This window comes from Anastrepha obliqua, chromosome 3 (genome assembly GCF_027943255.1).
Source record: "Anastrepha obliqua isolate idAnaObli1 chromosome 3, idAnaObli1_1.0, whole genome shotgun sequence".
NCBI classification, from domain to species: Eukaryota; Metazoa; Arthropoda; class Insecta; order Diptera; family Tephritidae; genus Anastrepha; species Anastrepha obliqua.
This window is the reverse complement of record NC_072894.1, coordinates 14412193-14438655: the sequence shown is the minus strand read 5'-3', so window position 1 is coordinate 14438655 and position 26463 is coordinate 14412193. Positions and strand designations below refer to the sequence as shown.

General features: G+C 38.8%; 1 protein-coding gene across 2 annotated transcripts in view; it reads left to right on the top strand.

Annotated features, from left to right (window-relative positions):
• The window catches only part of LOC129241759 (circadian locomoter output cycles protein kaput), a 94969-nt gene that overhangs the window by 64215 nt on the left and 4291 nt on the right, over positions 1–26463 (top strand). Inside the window, exons 2-3 of one of the 2 annotated variants that reach the window (XM_054878260.1) lie at positions 8093–8589; positions 23444–23592. In XM_054878260.1, the coding sequence (XP_054734235.1) occupies positions 8552–8589; positions 23444–23592 (187 nt within the window). In that variant the 5' untranslated portion in view covers positions 8093–8551. Of the gene's footprint in view, positions 1–8092; positions 8590–19188; positions 19267–23443; positions 23593–26463 lie in introns of those variants that run through there. The other variant, XM_054878259.1, reaches the window with a different exon arrangement.

The window sequence follows — 26463 nt, the reverse complement described above, 5'->3', positions numbered from 1 at the left end:
AAGCCCCATGTCATGTTCTTTGCGTTGAAATCACCTCCGGCTATGCATTTGTTTCCAAGTGTCTTTAGGTAGTCAACATAATGCTTTATTTTGTTATTAAATTTTGCTGGACAGTATGCAGCTGAAATAGTCAATAAGCCATGAGTGCCATTAATTTGAATTGTCGTTGCCATATAAAAAGTAGACGTGGTTTTTATTCGTTTTCAATAATAACGCATCAGAGTTATGTTGCAAAATTTTAATTGTTTGTATTCTATCAATTAATTATTCAGAAAAATGTTGATTATTAGCTGTGCTACGTGAAAAGTGAAGCTATTTTTTTGTTACGTTTCAATAAAAAAGAGTAATGCGTATACCAATTTTGAGTGTTAATAAGCCACTATCGAGATACCACATTTACTTAAAAGTGGGAGTGGCATAGCCCATTTTTTTTAATTTTTTCTTCTTCGTATTCCTTTTTTTCTTGGGTTTATCACTTTTATGAAATTTTAATATTTTTGCATCATCTAAAACAGAGACTATAACTTTTGTGATTAATTTGGATATTACCGTTATATGGGTGGTGAGTGTTGTTATAGACCAATTTTGGTCATTTTCACTACCAACCTACCTTGGATATGCAGTAATATGGGCACTAAGTTTCATTGAAATAAAGGGTCTTTCAAAAGCGACACCTAGATGCCAGTAGAGAAAAATTTCTAGTCATGCCTTTTTCATGTCATCTTTGATATTTGTGAAGTAGGCAGTTACAAAATTTTACACGATAGCACAACGAGTTAAAATTATTGAAACTTATTTGGAAAATCATTAGTACCATTACCAGGGTAATAAATACTCTGACTTTAATCTTTCCAAGTAGGGAATGCTTGAGAGGATAGGCGAAAGTACTGGACATAACCAAACTGTTTGAAAAAACTTCAGTTAGGGTAAAAAATTTAAGGGTCTTAAGCAAAAAATCTCATTCGAATCATAGCTGGATCCTCTATGACCTGCATCTTGAGATAGATTCACATTTATCATGTCGTAATCCACTTAGAACAAATTGGGTTTAAAACAATAATAGAGAACAGGATAGAAAGTATCCCGATCCGTCAAATCACGCTCACACAGAAAACATTGAGAGTAGGGTTACAACATTGGAGAAGACGTCGTTTCCAAATTGAATATAGCAAAAAATACTATCCCCCTTGATGGATCAACCAGTTCTCAGAATTAAAAGAAGAAGCCATCAAATTTTAATGCCAGCTACTCAAAAAGTATTTTACAATTATACAGAGAAAGTCGGAGGCAGTACAAGAAGGCAACTAGGGCCGCCAAAAAAAAAATAGCTGCAGCGATTTCTGTTTTTCTATCGAATCTACTAGAGATTTTGCAAGACGTAGCCCTATTTTATCCAAAGACCAGCCAATGGCTTCTTGGGTCAATGGGGGACAGATGCTACTTGGACTTCTGCAGCGGAAGAATCTCTGACACTTTTTTTTAAATACTCATTTTTCGGGAGACCGAAGAATTTTGCCGAAGTAGTAATGTTAAAAATGATTTCGAGGTTGTAAAGGACTTCGTATACTTAGGAACCAGCATTAACACCGATAACAATGTCAGCCTTGAAATCTAACGTAGAATCTCTCTTGCCAACAACTGCTACTTTGGACTAAGTAGGCAACTGAGCAGTAAAGTCCTCTCTCGACGAACAAAACTAACACTCTACAAGACTCTCATCATGCCCGTCCTAACGTATGGCGCAGAAGCTTGGAGGATGACAACATCCGATGAAGCGACGCTTGGAGTGTTTGAGAGAAAGATTCTGCGTAAGATTTTTGGACCTTTGCAAGTTGGCAACGGCGAATATAGCAGGCGGTGAAACGATGAGATGTATGACCTTTACGACGACATAGACATAGCGCAGCGAATAAAGATCCAGCGGCTACGTTGGCTGAGTCATGTCGTCCGAATGGATACAAACGCTCCGGCTTTGAAAGTATTCGATGCGGTACCAGCTGGTGGTAGTAGAGGAAGAGGAAGGCCTCCTCTGCGTTGGAAAGATCAGGTGCAGAAGGACTTGGTTTCACTTGATAGGTACAATTAGCGCCGTTTAGCGCGAGAAAGCAATGACTGGCACGCTTTGTTCAACTCGGCCAAAATCGCCTAAGCGGTTATCGCGCCAATTAAGAAGTAGAAGAAGAAGTAGTCTCTAAAAATAAGGTTACATGGGCAATCAAATCATTTTCACATTTGAAATCTCCAGGCCCTGACGGGATATTTCCTAAGATGTTACAGAGGTGTTGGGTTATATTCCAAATAGCGGGAAACTTGTTAGCGTCGTCTGCCTACCAAACGTAGGTATAAGGGGACATGAATCACGAAGGACTTTAAGCCCATCAGTCTTTCAACCTTCCTTTTAAATACTTTTAGGCTTTTAGTTATATACATTAGTAGCTCGCTAGAGGGCTCTCGTATATCAGGTGCACAACACGCTTACCTCAAAGGCAAATCTACGGAGGCAGCACTTCACGAGGGATCTGACAATAGAGGGATATCTAGCAAATAAACAGTATACCAACTTTTTTGGGCATAGAAGGCAGTTTATTAATGGGACAAACCCAATATACCTACCGCGTAGACGATTGATTATATCATTTCGATGGTAACATTCAACAGGATTTTTGGCACTCTTCGTCCATTTCAGAAGGTATGGAGTAAGGGATTCGCACATAACTACTTCGACACTACATTCTATACTGATGGCACTAAAATGGACCTGTTGGAGCAGGTATATACGTGTATTCTCATAGACCTAGAACTGAAAAATCTGCGCGGCTTTCTAATCACTGCATGCGGATAGGGGAGGGTTCGCAATAGGGAATTCTTGGCTAATAATCTTAATAAACTCTTAGGCTAATAATCGCAAACTTCGCTTCTAACGACAATATTGCTATTCTTTCGGATAGCCAAACTGCAATTCAGACACAGCAACAACCTCTAAGCTGGTGGAATAAAGCAGAAATAGCCTTACCACCTTGGTTGACCTGAGTACCTTAATCTGAGTTGCGGTACATAGGAATATTGAAGGTAACGAAAATAATGTAATTTTTTACATATACATACATAAGTGTTAAGAGCCGTATTGTGAATAAAAATAATACACAATTTTTTACATTTTTTATTTTAAAACATCTAGGCAGGTCTTTTGAAATTCCCTTTATATTAATTTTTGTTAATTTTGTTTGAGTTATCTTACACAGGGACGGACAGACTGACATACTGACATAACTAAATCGACTCCTTTCATGATTTTGAGCAATGTGGCATATATTGGGTTGTCGAAAAAGTCTTTTCGTATTTCTAATCAAACTTCAGCTCATTTTTTTATATTTATAATGAACTTTATTAAACCAAATATGTACCATTTTGGTCGACCACCTTTTGCCATTTTTCTTCTAGAGACATTATTCTATAAGTGTAAAACTTTTGTGGTTTCTCGGCGAAAAACTGCGACAAGTAATTTTCACAGGCTTCTCTTGAAGCCAACTTTACTCCATTAAGGGAGTTCTGCATTGACCAAAACAAATAGTAGTCCGATGGTGCAAGGTCAGGGCTATATGGTGAGTGCATCAAAACTTCCCAGCCAAGTTCTGCCAATTTTTGCCGAGTCATTGCTCTTTCCGCTCATCAGTTCTGGCCGTTTTTTTTCGATTGCTTGCTTCAATTTCATCAGTTGTTAACAGTAAAGTGTAGAATCAATCGTTCGAGTAGGCTGGAGCAGCTCATAGTGGGTGATTCCTTTCCAATCCCACCAAACACACAGCATAACCTTTCGAGGCGTCAATCCTGGCTTTGCGACCATTTGTTGAGCTTCACCACCCTTGCACCATGATCTTCTTCGCACATTATTGTCGTATTTGATCCACTTTTCGTCTCCTGTTACCATTCGTTTCAGAAATGGTTCGATTTTATTTCGTTTCAGCAAAGAATCGCAGATGTTAATTCGGTCCATTAAATTTTCCACAGACAATTAATGTGGTACCCAAACATTGAGCTTCTTTTTGTAACCAGCCTTTTTTAAATGGTTCAAAACCATTTGATGATGAATGTTTAGTGCTTTTTCGATGTCATGGCAGCTTATGAGACGGTCCTGGTCAATATTTTCCATAATTTCATCGTCTTTTTCAACGATAGATCGACCGGAGCGAGGTGCATCTTTCACATCGAAATTTCCAGAACGGAAGCGTGCGAACCATTGTTGTGCTACACGAACAAATTTCATTGGTGGCTTGCGTGGCATTCTTCCTTTTTTTATACAAAAATTTCAAAATACAGTATTCCCTGGATTATCCGTCTCTCTGTTATCCGTCACCTTTGTTAACCGTCACCGTTTTAAGATTTTCCACGATACATATTGCAATAATAGTCATGAAATGGTCGAAATCACGTTGGAACAAAACTCCTCGCGCAATACTTTTGTTTTTCACTTTATTCACTGATTTTCTTTTGTTCGCTCGATAGAAATGCGTGTGATCGCAGCAGAGCAAAGTAACTGTTATTTTGTCCATTCTACCCAAAACAAATTCTTGGGATTCTTTTTCGATGTGACATTCAGTACAATGAGATTTTCAGTTTGATTTGAATTTCATGATGAGCAGACATTTAAAATGGAGCCTTCAACAACAAAAAAATACCGAAGCGTAAACGAGTAGTGGTCACTATTGAAACGAAATTAAAAATTATTGAGGAAATAGAAAAAGGTTCAACAGTTGTTTCATTAAGTGAAAAATATGATATTCCACGCACGACGATTCAAGATTTTAAAAAAGATGCCACTCGAATCAAACAATATGCTGCGTCGATAGAATCTTTGGGAGGTCGGTTAAAAAAGCGCAAAACGATGGGAGAGGCATTAAATGAAAAAGTCGATGAAGCATTATTCTTTTGGTTTAATCAAATTCAGAGCAAAGGCGTTACATTATTTGGTCAAATATTGAAAGAAACGGCATTATTTTTTAATGAAAAACTAGCAGGTCCGAAGGATTTCAAAGCTAGCTCAGGTTGGTTGTATGGCTGGCAAAATCGACATGGCGTGAAGGAAGCTTCGATACAATGTGAAAAGATGAGCTCCATAGGCGCCAACGAAATCGAAAAATGCAAAAAAAATTTCAAATTTTAGTCAATAATCATGGTTTTACCCGTGAGCAAGTTTTCAATGCTGATGAAACGGGTCTGAACTATAAAGCACTCCCAAAAAAGACACTCGATTTTTATGTGAATAGCTATGCAGCTGGATGGAAAATGCAAAAGCAACGAATAGCATTGATGGCTAGCGCAAATTCAAGTGGTTATAGGCTCCCATTAGTTGTAGTTCATACGGCTAAACGTCCACGTTGTTACACAAAATCAAACATGACTGCTCTTCCCGTGGCTTATTATGCTCAAAAAAATGCCTGGATGGATCAAACGATTTTTCGGGACTGGTTCATGAACAGTTTTGTTCCAAATATTCGAAATTATTTAATGTCGGAAGGATTATCACAGAAAGCAGTTTTGGTTCTGGATAATCCCCATCACATCCAGTTGAAGATTTAAAAAGTGATGATGGAAATATTTTTTGTTATTTCCTGCCACCGAATTCAACTGCAGTTCTACAACCCATGGATCAATCAGTAATTGAAACTTTAAAGCGTCGATATCGGAAAAAATTTATTCAGGACCTCGTTTCGCAAGAGAATATTGATTTGGAAGATTATTGGAAGAATTACAACATTAAAAACGCAATTGATAATGTAGCTGATTCATGGTCTGAGTTATCGTCGACAACATTGGAAAAATGTTGGAACAAACTATGGCCAAATACAGAATCGCAGGCTGATGTTGTGACTAGTACATCTTCGGCTTTGCCATTGGAAAATAGTGAAACGATCAATGAAGGGTTGAATTGTGACGAAAATGATTGTGGTTATGAGCTTTTGACTGACGAACAAATAATTAATGAAGTGAATGATGAAGAAGAAAGTAATGATGATTACGATGGAACAGATAACATTGATGAAAATGGTCACAATCCTACTGCTTCATTTCTAAGACAAGAAGCCAAAATTGCTGCATCAAATTTAGAGAAACTTATCGCCTGGTATGAAATGCAAGATGAAGCCGGCTTGGCTGACACGATTCGTTCGCGCCAATTTCTTCTTTTCGCAAAGAATACAACTCAAGTCACTCTAAAGCAAAAGACACTAACTGAATTCTTTTCAAACTTATCGCCTGGTATGAAATGCAAGATGAAGCCGGCTTGGCTGACACGATTCGTTCGCGCCAATTTCTTCTTTTCGCAAAGAATACAACTCAAGTCACTCTAAAGCAAAAGACGCTAACTGAATTCTTTTCAAAAACAAACTAAACTCGTAATAAAATAATGATATAATCATGTAATGCATATACATTTTACCGTTTGTTCATTTCTCTCAAAATTTGAGTGTACTTTTCGATTCTGTACACAATCTAGAGGTTTGTTTCTGTTAACCATAATTTTTGTTTATCCGCCATAGCTGGGTTACATTGACTGACGGATAATCCAGGGAGTACTGTATAGCAAATTTCTTCATTATTTTCACTCATTTTTGAACAGCTATAACTTTTTTTCAACTTCTTTTAATTTAATTTTTTTTTGGTTAAATGAAGCTTTAAATGTCACCTCTCTAACACCATATGATATGACACAATGTGATTAGTAGCACTGGAGATAGATGAATCCAACGACATCTATTGACAAAATACGAAAAGACTTTTTCGACTACCCAATATTTGTCTACATCTAACCCCGCTCTTTTATGTTGTTAAATAAAACCGCTTTGTGCAAGAAATTGTAATATCCTTATTCACAAGCGCGGGTATAAATGTTCGAAATTCAAACGATATTTGTGATAATTCAAATTCTCGTAATAAGTTATGCAACTGATGCTAAATTTAGCACCGTAATAACCTTGGCGCCAGAGACGCACACATACAAAGGGGCACCTGCACACAGCATCAGCTGCTATTAGCTGCATAAAAGAAATTCCAGTGAAAGGGATTTTTGATGATGATTTGGTTGTTATTGTTGTTGTTGCTTGCAAACATTCTCCGCTTTTCAAATGCGTATGTGAGCGCCGAAATATGTTTTTGTAGTTGGTGTAACCGGCGCTGATAACTGGTTGTCAACTGCCATATGGAATATAACGGGCGCATTTAGCAACGCTTATCAGTCCTACTCAATTAACCTTAGAGGTGGGCACATGAGTGCGCTTATGTTACGTATGCGTGTGTGTGTGTGTGTATGTTTATGTGCGTGTGCCGTGAAAATTGGTGTCCTTAGTCAGTGGCAAATATGTGGTGGGTAGTGTTAAATGCTTTATACTTAGGTAGCTTTATACTTATGCTGTTCGTTAATTTTAGGGGTTGAAATTGCATTGCTGCACTCATTGGTGTTTCGCGGGCAGTAATTTCCTAGAGGGTTAACGGCATGACAATGCTAAGCATGCGCATTGGCCAATGGAGTTTACGTAATTTGCACAACCGTAGTATACTTGCAGGCGGTTGAACGCATGGAAGGCGAGCAAACAATGTAAATATAAAAACTGTCAGCACACATACATGAGCGCAGATGTTTGCATGTATTTAATAGTGAATTTATTTGCCACACTGTAATGATCAAACCTGTATAGGTATGTATGAGGAGTGAATGCAAACACAAGGATGACTTTTCGCTGTATTTGTGGCGAGTGTGTGTGTGTGTGTGAATTAACGACTTTTTGACAAATTCTTCCAATCTAAATCCAGCAGATTTACCTTTGCACTTGTTGCATTCGGACAAACTGCGGTAGTTGCGAAACGAGATCAGAAACGAGCCGAACGTGCAGATAAATGAGCCAACATATTTGATTAAAATTTGTAAGAAAATCGTTAAGTGAAAATATTTATGTAATTAGACAGTGAAAAAACAAAAAACTGCAGTGAAAAATATAACAAAAAAGTTGAGCTTTTAAACCAAATTTTCTTACCTAAGCTTTATTGTGTTTCATTACCCCATCACTTTAATAAAACAAAATTTTTGTGTGTCGTGCAGTTGTGTGCCGTCTGGAAAAAATGTACGCCATAAACGAATTCGAACTCTTCTTCAAAGTGGACATAACATAAATCCTAACGCAATTTAAATATTCACTTTTACAAAAATATGCAAAAATGAGGTGAAAAATTGTAATATCCAACTTGGCACGTCTGAAACGATGTGGGAATAATTCAAAGATAAAATTGTGCAAATCTCAGTTAAACGCATCAAAAGCAGTAAAGAAAATCAGCATACGCCAAATTGTGAAAAAAAAATCTAGTTGTAGTGTCTAATAGTGTCTAAAAATTGGATAAATTCTAGCAAAAATAACGAAAAGAATAAAAATTCAATTCAGCATTTTCCACTCTTGCCGCAGCCGAAATTGTTTCGTGCGACGTCGTGTTTGCGTTCGTCATTGACGCAACGCCATTCGTCTAGTAGCCATATTGAAAATTGGATTACCTAACGCATTTCAAAATGGAGGACGAGAGTGAAGACAAGGACGACACAAAAAGGTATGAATTCCTTTTCATATTGGCTTATTCAACACTTTATTACATCTTTATTAATATTGGCATACAAACACACATACACATACAGCGCAACGCATACCTACATACTTACTCACATACGCACGCATTTGCTGCTGACTTTATTGTGTCATCTGGCGTCCCACAGGATAGTATTTTGGGACCTTTGCTTTTTGTCTTGTTCGTGAATGACATAAAAAACTGTTCTCATATGCCAAGTTTTTACTTTATGCTGACGACCTTAAAATCTATACCGCACGGGAAAATTATGAGGCCAAAAGGATTATGATCATATCTGCTAAAGCAGTAGTAGAAAAATGACGCAATATCGTGTTGTTGATTATATGTTTAAAACGGTATCTCATAACCGAAGTTATTCCGCATTTATTGCTGGTATTTAAGTAACGCGCAAATTTTTGTTGTGGGCAAAACGAAATAATTATGAAACCAAAAATGTTTGCTTTTAATTAAAAAAAAAAATAAATAAAAATAAAATTATTATAAGGTTAAATTTCAAGGACCGATGTTGAATGTAAACCACACCTAAACGTCAAGTTTTTTTCTACATTTCATTTTCGGTCTGCGCGACTGACTGCACTGTGCTGCACGGGAGCCCCATTTACTTTCCTTCGTGGAATCATTTTGTGGCTCTTATGAAACGTAGAATTGATTGCAACCCCACGCCAGACAGCTCTGTAAGAGAATTAATAAAGTATTTACGTAGATAATCTGCTCTGATTTTAGCTAAGGCTGAACAATTCCAAAGGAAGTGCTCAACTGTTTCTTTCTCTTCCTCATCTCTGCAACTTTCGCAATATTCATGGGGGAAAACTCCTAGTTTTGAGCAATACCTGCAAAATAACCAATGACCGGTTAAACGAGCGACGACATTCGAGATATTGTCTCTTGAGAGACTAAGCAATTCCTTTGTACTTTTCTTGTTTATTTGCGGCCATAGTAGCCTAGATGTTACACATGTGTCTTAATCGCTCCATGACCTATTGGCCTCTCGGTTAATGTTGTTTATTCGTGCCCAAAGGTATTCCAATGGTACTTTTATCACTTATCGGTTGAAGAGCAGTACCTTTTCTGGCTAGCTCACCCCCATTACAGTGCCCCGGAACCCATATAAGGTTGACCTTGAATACGTCACTAATATCATTTAGAGTTGCCCGGCATTCCTGTGCCACCTTCGATCTTAGCAAAGCCGCATTCATTGATTTGATGGCCGCCTGGCTATTCGACAATATATTTATTGCCGTTTTTGTTATGGAATGCGTATTTAGATATGTAGCCACTTCTTTTATAGCTAGTACCTCTGCCTGATAGACGATGCAGTAGTCTGGTGGTCGAACGGTTAGTTGCTGTCCTAATTCCTTCGAGAAAACTCCATAGCCAACCTTATCGTCTAGCTTGGCATCATCTGTATAAAAATGTAAATTCCTCCTTCTCCATGGCCTTGGTGTCTGGCACTCCCTTCATGACGGTATACTCGTCTTGAAGAGCCTTTCGAAAGTGAGTCAAGGAATAGAGTAGTCTATTTCTTGCTTGTGACTATTCGGAGAGTGCGAAAGAGAAGCGTGGTCAAACCACCGGTCTTTCAATAGCGCCATACTTTTGAGTCTGAGTGCCAAAGCGGCGGCCACGTGTTTCTCTACCAGATTTAGTGCAAGTAAATTGATTAGCACTTCTAGCGCTTTGTTCGGGGTAATCCTTAAAGCGCCAGAGATGCATAAAAAAGTTGTTCTTTAGTATTCCATATATGTACAACTAACTATCTGGCCTAACTACAGAAGTATAGAGCCAATGTGTAACACGAGGTGTGAACCCCTATTTAATACCGACCGCTTTTTTGCAAGTATATAATGCAACTTTGCCCTTCTTTACTCTTTCCTCAATATTAGGTTTCCACATGAATTTCCTGTCTAATATAAGTCCTAGGTCAACAAGGGCAACGCCCCCATGTTTGTATTTCCAGCATCGGAAAGATCAAACGGTTGGGAGGACGTTCTTGATATCACTATCTCGGCTAATTCGCCTGCCAATAGGGTGGATAATTGGAAGGCTTCTCAGAGAAATTCCTTTTCGGATCACAGGTTGATCCTTTTCGAAATCAATTTTGCACGGGAAACCATATCTCCCCCCTAAAAGAACTGACTGTTCTCTGTTCAATAGGGTTTTCAATAATAAATTGAACAGGCGAACTTTTTCCTACTCATCCACTGATCAACTGGACAAGCAGGTGGAACACTTGCAGCGATCCTATCAGACGGCCTTCAAAGTGGCTTGTCCAGTATCTTTTAGCAGGAAAGACTTTCCTCCCTGGTGGACCAAGACGCTGACTGACTTGAAAAAAAAGGTTAGGAGAGTTTTTAATGTATGCTACCAAACTAAAAGCTTTAAAAATGTCCGTGTAATTTTGAATGAATACAAAAAAGTTATTAAACGCAACTCCTGGAAAGAGTCCATTGAATCCCTGAAGGATTCTGCCAGGCTAAGCAAGATCCTTTCGAGAGACCACTCCTGCAGAACTCTTGTAAAAAAAGGGGACGGGTGAATAATTACTTTTTGGAAAATTCTATTTCCCCGAGGTTCCGAGAGGTCACGACTCGGCCAAGGACTTTAGGCCTATAAGTCTTACCTCATTTATCCTAAAAGTGCTTGATATCTGCCTGTTGGAGGTATCATAATGGTATGAAAATGGCGCTTTAGTGCTACTTGAAGAGTGCCAGGTGCACTTCAACCATTTCACCTACCTACCTATAAGTCCAAGGTACTTGACATTCTCTTTCACAGGAATCTCCACCCCCTTAAAAATTAGCGGGGAGATTATAGGGAGCCTATGTTTCTTTTGAAAGGGAATAATTTTAGTTTTTGCGGGTTTTGTACCGAGTCCCCTGCTCTCGGTGCAGCTCCCAAGTGTGGCCATATTAGAGCGCAGAATATCCATAAGGGTGTTATGATATTTGCCTTCAACAGCAATCGCCAAGTCATCTGCGTAAGTAGTGACGTAGCAACCCCGTGTGGATCACATAAAAAGAAGTCGAATTTTTCGCCAGAGGAATCCGTATGCTGCCTAAAAGATGGATTAAGGTTGTAGCTTCCAATGGCACATACTTCACTTAATATCATTTATTAATTTAATTGTTTAAATAATTCCTAACTTTGGCTAAGAGAAGATGGAAACTTATTCCCATAAAAAAATTAGTTGGTCTTATAAGTTTCTCACTTGGTCTACATATTCTACTGCAAGAAACTCATCCGATTCACAAATGCTCCAAAATGTGCTTGGAGTGGTTTCTTGGTTTACTTTAAGATAATCAACTTTTATTAAATATTCCGATCTGATATCACATTACGAGTACATTCGTCAAATGTTTTTCTCCGTTGAAGGCGGTTTATTTTATCTCTAATTGGTGTCTGAAATCGGCCAATGAACTATCCGAACAGTTTTTAACGCAAAGTTCCATTTTGCTGGTTACATTATTTATGCCTTGTTAGGATTTTAGGGCGCATCAGTACAGAATTCGCAAGTCCTTATACTCTTAAATTGCTCTCAACTTTATTTGTTCGTTCTAGAGTAGAATCCATCTTTCATCTGGAGACCATATCACACCTGGCATATAACTCGAATTGAACGTATCCAAATAGTTTGCTTTGGCTGTGCTCTACGTTACCTTCGTTTTTATGACTCTAAATACTTTTACTATTCTAGATGCCTGCTTATCCATTTGAAATCTTTGCAGTCTCGGCGATCTATTTTGTCTTTACGTTTCGTTTTTGATATAATTCAATGTGTTGTGGATTGACACTCCCTATCTTAATACTCCCTTGAGTGCACTTCATAATTTAGATCTTTTCCATCGCTTTTGAAAGTATAAGAGATAATCAAGGTTTCGCCTGCTGCGCCTTGTTGACGAAAATGTGAACCCATATCATACTGGTAAGAATTCTACAATATTTCCACGTAAATGTGAATGGGAAGCAGAAACATAGGTAACTAATTTCGGTAAATTTCACAGTTTCTCTTTGGTAAAGACGAAAATGCAAGTCAGGCCGCTGAAACTGTGAATCGTGTTTATGGTGCCGACACTGTAACAGCTACGTGCAGTTTTGGTTTCATCGATTTCGTTCAGGCAGTTTTGATGTTATGATACTGAAAACATTGAGGAAAAATGTAGGAAAGTGTTTTGGAAAATTTAATAAAAAATGATATAAGTAGGTGGCGCAAAAGTAATCCTCCTATCAGAAAATGCTATAAATTTTGCGATTGGCCCCTAATGTCAGTTCTGTTTTGACAGTTTTGTAGTAAACACATGCGAAATACACGTTAATAAACAATGTTACGCTACACTGCACTGCTCCAGAACGCGGAATATTGCTGACTATTTATTTGACCATTAATCGGTCGATGACTTTGGCACAACGTGAATTTCGTCGCAGATTTCCTCGCCGTCCAACGCCTACTGGTGAAACACTGCGACGTTTAGCCGCTCGCCTCGAAGAGACTGGCACAACACGAGATACTGCCAGGCGTGGCAGACCCCGGAGTAGCCGTTCTGCAGAGAATATTGCTGCTGTAGCCGAGGATGTCATGGAAGCGCCGTCGACCTCGACCAGACGACGTGCCACGCAAATGGGTATCAGTCGACGGTCTTTACATCGAATTTTGGTACAAGATTTGAAGATGTTTCCGTACAAAGTCCAGACGGTGCATCAGCTGTTAGCTGCTGACCGCCAATCGCGTCTAACATACGCTCAAGCCATCCTTAATCACCACCAAGAGGAAGATGATTTTTCATCAAAAATAATCATGAGTGATGAGGCCCATTTCCATCTTAGCGGGGACGTAAATAAGCAAAATTTACGCTTCTGGGGCACTGAAAATCCGCGTGTAACCCACGAAGAGCCATTACACTCGCTCAAAGTCAGTGTATGGTGTGCTGTTTTCGCTGGAGGAGCCATCGGACCTTTTTTCTTCGAAGACGTCGCGGGCCAAACGGTTACTGTGAATGGTGAGCGCTACAGAGCAATGATCAACGAGTTCTTTTTGCCGCAACTTGATGAATTGGGATTGGAAAACATGTGGTTCCAACAGGACACTGCACGTGCCACAACCGATATGCTGAAGGATGCATTTCCCGGGCGCTTAATCTCCCGTTTTGGCGATTTGCACTGGCCATCAAGATCGCCTGATTTGACCGCTCCAGACTTCTTTTTGTGGGCCCTTTTGAAGTCGCGGGTTTATGTCAACAAGCCTCAGACTCTTGCAGCTCTTAAAGACAATATCTGTCAAAAATGTGAGGACCTATCGCCGGAAGTTTTTTTCCAAAGTGATGGAAAATGCCATAAAAAGGGCTCAATTGGCAATCAACTGTGGCGGCGGCCATTTACATGACATCATATTCTCGACTTGATGTAAAAAAAATTAAAAGACCAAATAAAAATAATTCACAAGAAGAATCAAAATTTTTCATTTTTTTAAATTACAGCCAAAAAACATCGCAAGGTTACTTTTGCGCCACCTTGTATGCATCTCCATTTCTTCTCTACAATTAACTACCATAAAACAACTAACTAACAACTACCTAAACCTCATCTGTGGAATATTTTTGTTACTTGTACCATCCTCTTCAACTGTATGTGTGTAGTTATGCAATGCCTTTAACACACATACACATATACATACATAATTATAAAGGAAAGTGGAGCAAAGCAAATAAATTGCGTATCCATTACACATTTGAGAACAGCACCAAATACGAGCTTCCTGCAAGGGATAAGATTGACACAAATCCAACTATTCTGATTTAATTATATTACGTAATAACAACAATAAGTAACAAGGTTAAGGTGACTCAGCACAAATGCCTTTTCAAGCAAGTCATGAAGACTAGTTTATTTCATGTCATATTTCAAAATTTTTTCGTTTTTTCTGTGTTGGTTTGAGAAAATGTTGAAAAATCGAAATATTCTAATTATTAGAGACTATTCAGAAACGGTGACCGCTAGCCAAAAGGGTTGATACGTGACTAACAGTCGGTAGTGCCCGAGCTCAAAATTCCGGGTTCGAAACTCCGCCAAAAAATAATATAGGAAAAGTGTTCTATTAGGTATCGTCTGGCATATCTGCTAGTGTATTTTTGGCATGAAAAAAACTCTTCAAACAGTCAGTTATTCCATTTGTGGAAAAACATCAAGGCGTACGCCATAAATAGGGCGATACTTTTTTTATATCATTTTTGGTATTTGTCAATTAGACAGGTGATGCTTTCCATTTCAATTCAACCAGGCTATTCGGGTCATATTCTTCGATTTCGATGTAACTCAAATATGTTGCTCTCTGGTCAAAGTAATGAGACCCGTATTTTTTTGTTCGCCCGAAAAACATTTTTTTCAAGAGTTATCGGCAATTTTGTTTTTCGGCTCAAAATCGATTTTTTTTAATTATATAAGAATTTTTTTTTTTAAATGCCCATAACTTAGTCAAAAATAAACCGATTTTAATAATTCTGGGTTCAAAATGATCGTCATTACTTACAGGAGCGACTTAATGTAGAAACAATTGCGAAAAAGTAGTTGAAAATTTTTTATTTAGCAACCGGGCTATTCGGGTCATGTTCTTCGATTTCGATGTAACTCAAATATGTTACTCTCTGGTCAAAATAATGAGACACGTATTTTTTTGTTCGCCCGAAAAAAAAATTTTTTAAGAGTTATCGGCAATTTTGTTCTTCGGCTCAAAATCGATTTTTTCATTATATATAAGAATTTTTTTTTTAATGCTTATAACTTAGTCAAAAATGAACCGATTTAAATGATTCTGGATTCAAAATGATCGTCATTACTTACACGAATGACTTCATGTAGAAACAATTGCAAAAAAGTAGTTGAACATTTTTTAATTTCCAAAAAACAAAAAGTGCGAAACAGGGTTTTTACTCAAAAATTCATTACTCAAAAATAACTCATTTTGGCTACTGGGCATTCAGCTCAATTGAAGTTTGAGGTGTCCTCTTGATTTGGAAAAAGTTATAAAAAAAAATACACTGTTTGAAATACTGAATTTGGAAAAAATCTCAATATTTTTTCTTGTTTGCTAAATAAACAATTTTCAACTACTTTTTTGCAATTGTTTCTACATGAAGTCATTCGTGTAAGTAATGAAGATCATTTTGAACCCAGAATTATTAAAATCGGTTCATTTTTGACTAAGTTATGGGCATTTAAAAAAAAAAATTTCTTATATAATTAAAAAAAATCGATTTTGAGCCGAAAAACAAAATTGCCGATAACTCTTGAAAAAAATTTTTTTCGGGCGAACAAAATAATACGGGTCTCATTATTTTAACCAGAGAGCAACCAACCTAACCTAACCCCAACGCATGTAGAAATACAAAGTAGCGAAAGGCTCTTAGTTGTTATGCTTCTTTCGGCCAGGATCACACTTTGAGCTTTCGAAGATATCTCATTTAACCATATGGTCCCCGCAGAATTATGCTCACCGCGAAATTCAACTGCAAACCATAGTTCATTTTTTGTCAGTTTGGTATACAATTCAAAAAGTGTTTTTTTTAAGATATTTTTCTTTTCTTGGCTGCTCCAAGAGTCGTTGTGTCCATTGAAAATCAGGTTAGGATCCGGCTAATAGGTTTTGCAAAATTTGAGCCAATAATTGTCTCTGGTCTCATAAGGTACGCTGCAGTTCCTCAGATGGTTATAAGCTCAAATTTGTCTCTCTTTCTAGAATAAACAGACTGTCCGATGCAGAATTGGATTTTAAATTTAAAGGTTCTCCTGACCGTTGAGCGTATGAGCAGGAAAGGGGCGCCGCGTTGTCTTATCGAATCGCATTCGTTATCGAAGCGCATTTCAAGGTCAATGATTCATGTGTGTTCCTACTCGTCGTAGATTTTGTTCCCGTTACAATATTCGACGTCTACGTGATTCTCCAAGTGAAGATTTGATTCCTTCATAGGTACGAAGGTTCCGAGCAATAAGTTCTGTGACAATCATCCAATGGCAGGGACCCAGCGGGACGTCGAGATCAAATGAAAATACTCTACTCGTCGCTACATGTTTGCACGATAATCCACGTCAATCCGTGCACAAGAGATCAGCTGGCCTGGTATTTCCAAAAACTATTGTGCATGCAATATTGGGGAAGAATATTAGACTTCATCTCTTTAAAATTCAAATCGTGCAAGCGCTTAAGCCTAACGGTTACCTTTTGCGTAGACATTTTTGCGAGACAATGTTGGAGCTATTTCGTATGGCAAACTCTATCTTTTGGAGTGATGCCACCCATTTTCATTTAAGTGGATGTGTAAATAAGCAAAACTGGCATTATTGATCACCTAAAGGACAGCATTCGCCATCGAAACCTAAACAGCCATTCTACAGTTCCAAAGTGACGGTTTGGCGTACATTTTCGAGCATTTCGAAAAATGGGATAATATATATATTTTTTAATTATCGAGGACAAGTAATTTCTGTCGACGGTATGTCTTATCGGACCATGCAGAACAATTATTTTCTGCAATAATGAGAGAACATCCCAAGCTCGATATCGCCACACCGCTCCTGACCAGAGAGACTATGGCAATACTGCGTGATTTCTTTCCTAACAAAATGATAAGCCATTTCGGTGGCATATCCTGACCACCACCTGGCCCGATCTAACTCATATGGACTTTCTTCATAACAAGCAAATCAAGTGCCCGTCTAAGCATTGTAAAAAATATCGTTTGGGGGTTTAATGACATCTCGACGTCACTTCTTCAGCAACTGGCACGGCTTTCCTCATGTGCATCTACAGAAAAATATTGGAAGAAGTCGAAGAACTTTATAAATAAAACGGGTGCAACGGTATACCATAGTTCGGAACTTTAACGACTTACCCGGACGGGGCCAAAAAAAAAAGATATCTCCCCAAATCAAGATCACAAAATAATTGATTTTTTTTTGTAATAAATCCGTACTTATCGTTACTTGCAGCGGCAGAACAGCTGCGAAGGTATTTGGAAGAACTAGCCGAGCTTGAATTTTACAAGAAGACAACGATCCTAAGCATCGACGTCAAAGATCTTTCGAGCGGAAACAGCAAAATGGGGTTGAAATGTCGGATTGGCTTTGACAGACGCCTGATGTCAATCCTATTGGAAATGTTTAAGCAGTAGCTACACAAAGTCTTAAAAGAAAACAAAAATGGACGTTCAATCAGGTCAAGGCAAGTTCCAATGCTTACCAAGCTTAGGACCTGGACCTCGCCGATGACGTCTGTCTCTGGCATGCAAGTGAACGCGGACAGACTAGTCACGCTGGCACGCATTGCTAGACTGGAGGAGGTCAACATCGTGAAGGCCAAGGCTATGAGAGACAACCACAATAAAGCAAGACCTATAATGGTTGACGGGGGCCCTCTGGAATTTGTAAAAAGCTTCTCCTACCTCGGCTGCACTGTCATGGCAGTTGGTTGAGCAGATGAAGTTGTCAACTGCAGTTTAAACAAAGCAAGAGTGGTGTTTAGGCCGAATGCATGCAGTATGGACGAGTCTGCAAATCTTCACGCGCACTAAACTACGAATATTCAGCTCTTGTGTGAAGCCAGTATTACTGTACGGAAGTCAAACATAACTGGTCTCCAACACCATCACACAGATGCTACAATCTTTCGTCAATAAATGCCTCCGCGTCATCTGTAGAATATTCTGGCCGAACACCATCAGCAACGATACGCTGGTGACGGTTAGGTCACACGCTTAGAAAGCCACCAGTTAGCATCACGAGAATGGCACTGCACTGAAACCCGCAAGGGAGCAGACAGAGGTCTTGGTCGACCAAAGATCACTTGGCGAAGGCTGGTATTGCGCGAACTAACAGATTCCCACATCACATGGGACAGCCAAAACCCTCTACGATGGAAGAATCTTGTCGAGGCAAAAAAACAAAAAAAAAAAAAAACAAAAAAAAAAAAACAACAATTGAATATTAGTGTTCGTTCCAGCTCTTAAATAACCCTGTTTTCAACCAAAATATTTTGGTGGAAGTCATAAAACCAAACTTTCCCAGTGCCGCGGTAATTAATTGGAACACCTTAATCTATACATGCGTACCTACATGTCTCCATAAATATGTATGTATGTATTTACTATAAAAGAAAACAAATTAATAGCTAATAAATGCGAGAAATATGATTTAGTAACAAATAGCCATTCATCTTAGTACTACTCGTAAAAATACAACAGAATAAAAATCATCGTGAAAAAAGTAGAAGTGAAACCGCATTAGCTGAATAAGGATGAAGGACGTCGCACTGCCGCTTGTCTGCGCATTGCGATTTCATAATGTCAAATATGCGAACCGTATAGACATTTTGCATATACTCAAACACAAACTGTCAGAAGCAAACGCCCAGCTTATTGTACGGAAACAAATGCAAACGACATCAACATCGCAGTTGATATTTTACCTGGAAACAGTCACACACACACACACGCACACACACATGCACAGCGACAAGCGAGGCTACAGTGGTTGATTGGCTAGTGGGTTGGTTGCTTGGTTGCTTCGTTCGGAGTGGAGTCGTAGCTGGAGTTTGCATATGGAGTCCAGTGTGGAAACAAGCGTGGGAGTGACAGTTGCAACTTCAAATTTTGAAAAGTAAGCAAATAAAGGCTGCTGCGTGTATGTAGCTAAAATTTTTTGTTTGAAAATAGTCATGCGTATGCCCATATAGGTGGTACAAAAATACATATTGATATTATATCAAAACAGTAATACAGAGCCACCTATTAACTTCAGTAAATATGTTTGTGTTTGTGTGTCATGTTAAGAATATTTAAATAAACAAAAAATTTAATGAATGTCATAATCATACTTTTGGTATGTTTGCGTGTTGGTTATTGAACGAATTTTGACTGAATGTAATGAATCCATTGTTCCTGAGCGTAGTCATAAGCAGTCTTAGTTAAAGAAATTACAAGGAAATCAGTATCTAAGAAGAACCAACGAGAAAATATGTTCGAGTATGAAATAATAGCGCGAGCAGTGACGAATGCAAAATTTATTCGCAAACGCAGTATGTGGCCGTTCACATTTTTCGGTTACCAACCTTGGTTTAACTGCTTATTCGTGGATTTCGCTTTACATCGAACTTTGTGGTCACTTCATTCACTTGAGATTTTGTCTAAAGGTCGATCAAACTTTTTTTTCGGCTTCCGTCATGTTCGGTTGGGCTTTGGACAAAGCTTTCCGCATATACATATTTTTCTACAATACATTTAACTCTGCGTATAACCCCTTAATGCGTCCTTAATGAGAAGCTTACAAGTTGTGAGAGGTATCTCCATAAAATTACTTATGTCTGACATACAGGTACCTTCTTTTGCAAGTTGGTCTGCCCTACAGTTCCCTGTTATTTATATCTCTGTGGCCTGGAACCCAGCATACGATTATACGGTATTGCTTGGCCATTTAGAGATTGGCGACAACGTAAGACACTCCTTGATGTTGTTTGGAATGCATCCAGGGCTCGTAGGGCAGCTTGGCTGCCTGATAGAATGCAGTTATCCGTTGGTGATATTCTGTTTATTTCCGCTTGAAAAACACTACAGCGATCCGGTAGTTTAAAGGATTCACTAATAGAAAGCTCTTCGCAAAATAACCCTGATCCTACATCGGTGTCCATTTTAGATCCATCCGTGTAGATCTTAACGGGATCTTTTTCAAGTCATTCCAGTCTAGAAGGGATTTTCATTAGGAAATTCCTTTCGAAGCAAAGAGTGGGAGGGTGATAATCACAGTCACTGGGTATATCCGTGTAGGAGTCTAAGATGGTTCATGTGTGACAGTCCTCCATTGCGAGCTCGCTTTGAGCCTTAAAGCGGAGCAAACCACCACTTAAGCCTCATCTCTGCGGCAAGGAGACCAACATGATGAGGTAGTTTTTTACAAATTTAACTTCTTATTGATTGACACGATAATGCCTTAAGCGCCGCAATCGTTTCTTTCTTGTTCTAACTGGCACCAGTGGGACACACTAAGCTGTTGCAAGAACGGAAAGGTCTAAAAATCTTCCATAAAATCCTAGAAAGATACCTACTTAAGTATCTACCTCTCCAACGAGTGTAGCGACAAATGGTACCGCCTGCTCACTTCGAATGCGGCTATGTTCGTTCGTTCTCTCAATGTTGCCTCTTCTACATAATTTTTCTTTTTGTTTTGTCTTTAGTTTTCGCTTCACTTGAACATATATTTTTGATTTTTCTTTTCATTTACTTGTCTGCTAATATGACCTTAGGGCTTACATTGGGTACTGCACCGTACGTATCTAAGCACTGAACACTGCGTCCTTTCCGCTTCCGGAGTCACCGAAAAGAAATCATCTCTCTACGATGCTGAGCTGTCAAGAAAAATATATTTGATAATAATTCTCGTTAGGTGCTTCACAGAGCTTCTACTCCACATTGCAATGTGGTGACAACTTCAAAACGAGTTGCCCTGCAAATGGATTACATATATATACATATATAATTGGCCCTTTTTGGGTGTTTGGCCGAGCTCCTCCTCCTGTTTCTGTTGTGCGTCTTGATGTTGTTCCACAAATGGAGGGACCTACAGTTTCAAGCCGGAGGAGCTTTTTCATGGCAGAAATACACTCGGAGGTTTGCCATTGCCTGCCGAGGGGCGACCGCTATTAGAAAAATGTTTTTCTTAATTTTTGGTGTTTTCACCGAGATTCGAACCGACGTTCTCTCTGTGAATTGCGAATGGTAGTCACGCACCAACCCATTCGGCTAAGGCGGCCGCAAATGGATTGGCATCCTGTCTTATGCCTCATCCGAATCGCAGATGGTATTTAAGAGAAACTATTTCTTATACTTACAGGTTTTTCCATATTAAAACAAAAAATTCTTTGATTTTGATGAATCAGGGGGTTTCGTCCACAGCCCCACAGTCATGCACAAACCCTTTCAGCTGCGTCGCACAGTGATTCTTGAGCAGAAAAATATTAATCGAATTCTTTGGTGGGCAAGAAATTTCCTTCCGGCAACTGCTGATGGTTGAACTAAATTCGCTTGGAGAGAAATATCGGTCAATCCATAAGTTCGTGCGTATATTACCCATAATTTCACTTTCGTACGATTTTTGCATACAAAAAATTATTCGCCGAATATAACGGAGCTATTTATATTTTCTTTGATATATTGTGCATTCCACAAGTGATTTTAATTGCGGATAGAAGCACGTGTTGTTAAAAAATAAAAGGGAATCTTCGAATGCGTATAAGAGGCACATCTTAATTTTTTATTAAAGTGGTAAAAATGCACCAAGTGCTGCTGCATAAATAAACACTGTTCAAGGAGAGGATACCGTGAGTGTAAGGACTGCGCAAGAGTGGTTTTCAAAATTCCGAAGTAACTGCGACGTGGAGAATGTCCCGCGCGCTGGTCGTCCTGAAGTCTTTAACTCCGACGCCTTGCTCGGAATCGAGGAAGCTGAGCCAAATTTGACAATCGATATGGTAGCTCAGAGATCAAATTCATCACATGGAACAGTTCACAGGCACCTGGTTCAGTTGGGCAAGGTTTCAAAGCTGGGAAAATGGGTTCCCCATAGACTTTCCGTCGCCAACTTTCAGCAACTTCAAAAGTGTAACTGTCAACAGTGACATGGGTTCTGAAATGCGAAACTTCGTGTTGTATCAAGTGGATCGGAGACGTCCTTCCTAATTCTGCCGGAGTTGTTGGTATTGTTCAACGTCATTTGGCACAGTGGTATTAATTTTGCGTGGATACCAAATTCAGTCATTGCGGCATACAGGTAATTCCTTTTCGTACTATCTAATGCAGCTTTGAAGTCGACGAAAAGATGATGTGTGCCGATTCTCCTTTCATGGATATTTTCCAAGACTTATCTTGTTCTGAGTATCTGTTCGATGATGGACTTTCCAGGTCTAAAGCCACACTAAAAAGGTTCAATCAATTGATTGATGGTGGGCTTTACAACCTAATTCCGCGGCAATTGGCACAGATTGCTGGCTCACAGTTTTTGTGAGCTAGGTAGAGTACACTGAAACTCCAATCGGCAGGCATGCTTTCATCAGACTACATGTTCCATAGGAGCTAATGCACCTTACCAGCTCCGCGCACCATTTTTGAATAGCTCAGTCAGCAGTCAATGGGCTTCTGTGGCTTTGTTGTTCTTTAGCCGCGTTATCGCTATTCTCACCTCGTCATGGTCGGCTAGCGGAACGACAATTCCGTCGTCAACGATTGGGGTATCGGGATCTTCACATTCTCTGTGACATGCGCAGCTATCACTGTTTGGCAGGTTCGAGAAGTGTTCGCTCCATAATTTAAGATTGTTCTGGATATCAGTCACCGGTTCGCCGTCTTTGTTCCTACAGGAAAACGCCCCGGTCTTGAAACCTTCTGTAAGACGCCGAACTTTCTGGTAGAAATTTCGGGCGTTGTTCCTGTTGGCCAGCATCTCAAGCACTTCGCACTCACGTATTTCGGGCTCTCGTTTCTTCTTTCGGATAATACGTCTCTCTTCCTTTTTTAGCTCTCTGTAGCGATCCCACATGGATCGCGTTGCGTCCGATCGCAGCGCGGCTCTACAGGCGGCATCCTTTCTTTCTGCTGCAGCATGACATTCCTCGTCGTAGCAACTGTTTTAGTGGCGGATCTCAAACCTAGCGCACAACTAGCTGTCCTGGAATGTTTCGCCTTTTTCCCCCATCCTCCCAACCATCCTCCACTTTTATGTTTCACATATTTAAATCATTCGAATCAGAGTAGTCATAAATTTTGTAATTTTTCTCCTTTTTTTCCAGAAAATCTCGAAATCTGAGTGAAAAGAAGCGGCGAGATCAATTTAACTCTCTGGTAAATGATTTGAGCGCGCTAATATCAACATCAAATCGAAAAATGGATAAATCGACGGTACTCAAATCGACGATAGCATTTCTCAAACATCACAACGGTAAGTTTTCAAAATAGTTTAAAGTTTTGATGCATATTTTTAGGTATGTCGTGGATCACAAGCAATAACCGCTCGAGGGAGACTACTTATGTTGTAGTGTATTTTACGAGTACTAGTAAAGTTCTAAAAATATTTACCTGTGTAAAAATGTTGTTTAAATCGTTTTTGATAAACATAATATTTGCTTGGCATATTGATTTGTCTATCAGGTTCCGGTTTTTATTCTTACTAGTTGAGGTTGCAATAATGTTGAGCCTAAGGGAGCAGGTTATTGGTTTACCGCACCCAGCCGTCAGAGCCTCGTTTCTCATAGCAAAATGCGTCACGTGCAGGTGAGGTTGACAGTTGAAAGATAGTGGATGTGTATGTGCGTAACATCTCTAGCGTTGACAACTCAACAACAACTGAGACCCTCTTTTCCATATAGGAATAATAGGATCAAATATAAAACTGAATTCTACACTTATACAAAACTACGTGTGATGAGTTGTAATGCGATATTTTTATCGAAAACCTTTATTTACGATATACTTTTTTCAGTGAGTTGAAAAATTTACCTCTCCCAAAAGATGAACTATTTACGAACGATGATTTCTTACGATTTTCGACGTGGATTATCGTGGCGGAAGTACATTGATCAAACTTAGTCACTGTGCAACGCTGGTACAACGAGTTCCAAAGTGTCAGGATGAATTTCGCCGAATTTCGAAGGCCGCCGAAAAAAGGTGGTTATGCTAGAAACAAGTGTTGCTGATAATGCAGGATCGTTATTTGACATATCGGAAGGTAAAATCATCCTTCCGCGTTAGTGGAATCAGTATACATTCAATATTGCATGATCATTGGGTCGTCAATCGTATCTCGTTGGATACCGCGTAAATTGACAATTGCGCAAGAAAGGCGCGTGTCGATTGGTATAAAGAAATGTTGAGGGTATTTTTGGAATCTTTTTTATAATAAAAAATGAAGCACGATATTTAAATTTTTAGACTTTTTATTATAATTTTAATAATTTTTAATTCGCGCTGAAGTTGACCCTCCCGAAAAATGGGACCTGGACGGAGTTATCCATTTCGGCTCTTCTATTTATCTGAAACACAAAAAGCAAAAAAATTATTTATCGGTATGACTGTAGCTATGTCCCGTACTAGAAAAAAAAATTGGCAAAATGCCGCGTTTAGAATTTGACACTCTAAAAATCGGGCGTTTTCTCAGTTTTTTAATAAAAAAAAAATAACGCAATAATTGATGATGATTGTACGGACGATAGCCATGGAAATTTCAGACGATTCGGTTGAATAGTTCATTTTTTGTTTTTTTTTGACAACACCAGGCCAAAAAAAGTCGTTTCGAAATAAATGAGTTTAAAGTTTGAGGTAGAGGAGCGCGCTTACCGCTCTCTACCTAGTTCATGGGCAATATATATATACAGGGTTGCCAATATTCGACAGACCCATCTGGCAACCCTGTATCTTTTGACAGAGACGTCAGATCGCTTAATGACATACTGCGTTGGAAGCTTCAATCCAAGCAGATTTTTACCATGGAACAGTATACGCCACACAAGCGCTCTCAAATTGTTGAAATTTGCATTCAACAAAAGAAGTCTATTGTGAAAACTCAACGTGTGTATAAAAAATTAAATAATGTAAAAAGTGCGCCTTCTAAGAACACCATTAAACGTTTGTACGAAAGGTTTTCGACTGGTGATGCTCTTTCTAATCCAAAGAGGCCAAATCAAAACCGACCAAGGCGTCGCCAAGCAGTTGGGCATTGCTAGGACCACTTTACAACGAATTTTCCGCATTGATTTGCATTTATTTCCGCATAAGATCCAATTGACGCAAAGATTGTTGCCTGCGGACAAGCCCGTCGATTGGAATGGGCCCAAAGAGTCATCGAAATCCGTCGGGTCCGTCGAATATGGGCAACCCTGTATATATAATTGGTGCGTACACCCTTTTTGGGTGTTTGGCCGAGCTCCTCCTGCTATAAGTGGTGTGCGTCTTGATGTTGTTCCACAAATGGAGGGACCTACAGTTTCAAGCCAATTCCGAACAGCAGATACTTTTTATGAGGAGTTTTTTCATGGCAGAAATATACTCGGAGGTTTGCCATTGCCTGCCGAGGGGCGACCGCTATTGAAAAATGTTTTTCTTAATGTTGGTCTTTCACCGAGACTCGAACGTTCTCTCAGAATTCCGAATGGTAATCATGCAGCAACCCATTCGGCTACGGCGGCCGCAATAGAAGACAATAGAAGCTATAATATTGGGAATTTTCGCATGAAATTTTCACAGTATATTCTTAAGATAATCTACTTTCGAAATATAGGAAAAACAAAAAATCGATTTTTTGAAATTTCTAATCCACCAGGTATCCTTAAAACGGTCAATTCTGCAGTTTTGTTTGCGAAAAGTTTTCGTAGAATACAGGAAAACCAATCACCAAATACCAATCATCCTTTATCAAGCTCTGACGTATCGCTCACACAAAAGAGTTTTCGAGCACTTTAAAGATCGAATTGATAGGTCATCCGACTTACGTCCCTAATTTGATACATAACGATTTCATTTTGTTCAAATGAAAAAATCAAAGATTCAACAACTGAATAAGCTGCTAAAGCCTTTAAACCGCAGGTTTTGCAGGTAACAACTTTTAAGGGGTAGAAGTGCTTTAAAAATTTATTGAAATGATTGCTCTGATTTTCAAGGAAAATAATTGACTGCTTTTGCATATAAATAAATTTTTTTTGTTTATATATATAAATTAAAATGAAAAAAAAAAAATTTAAAAAAAAATAAAAAATTAAAAAAAGTAAATAAATAAATGAAAAATTAAAAAAATATATAAAACTAGCATTTCCCAGTG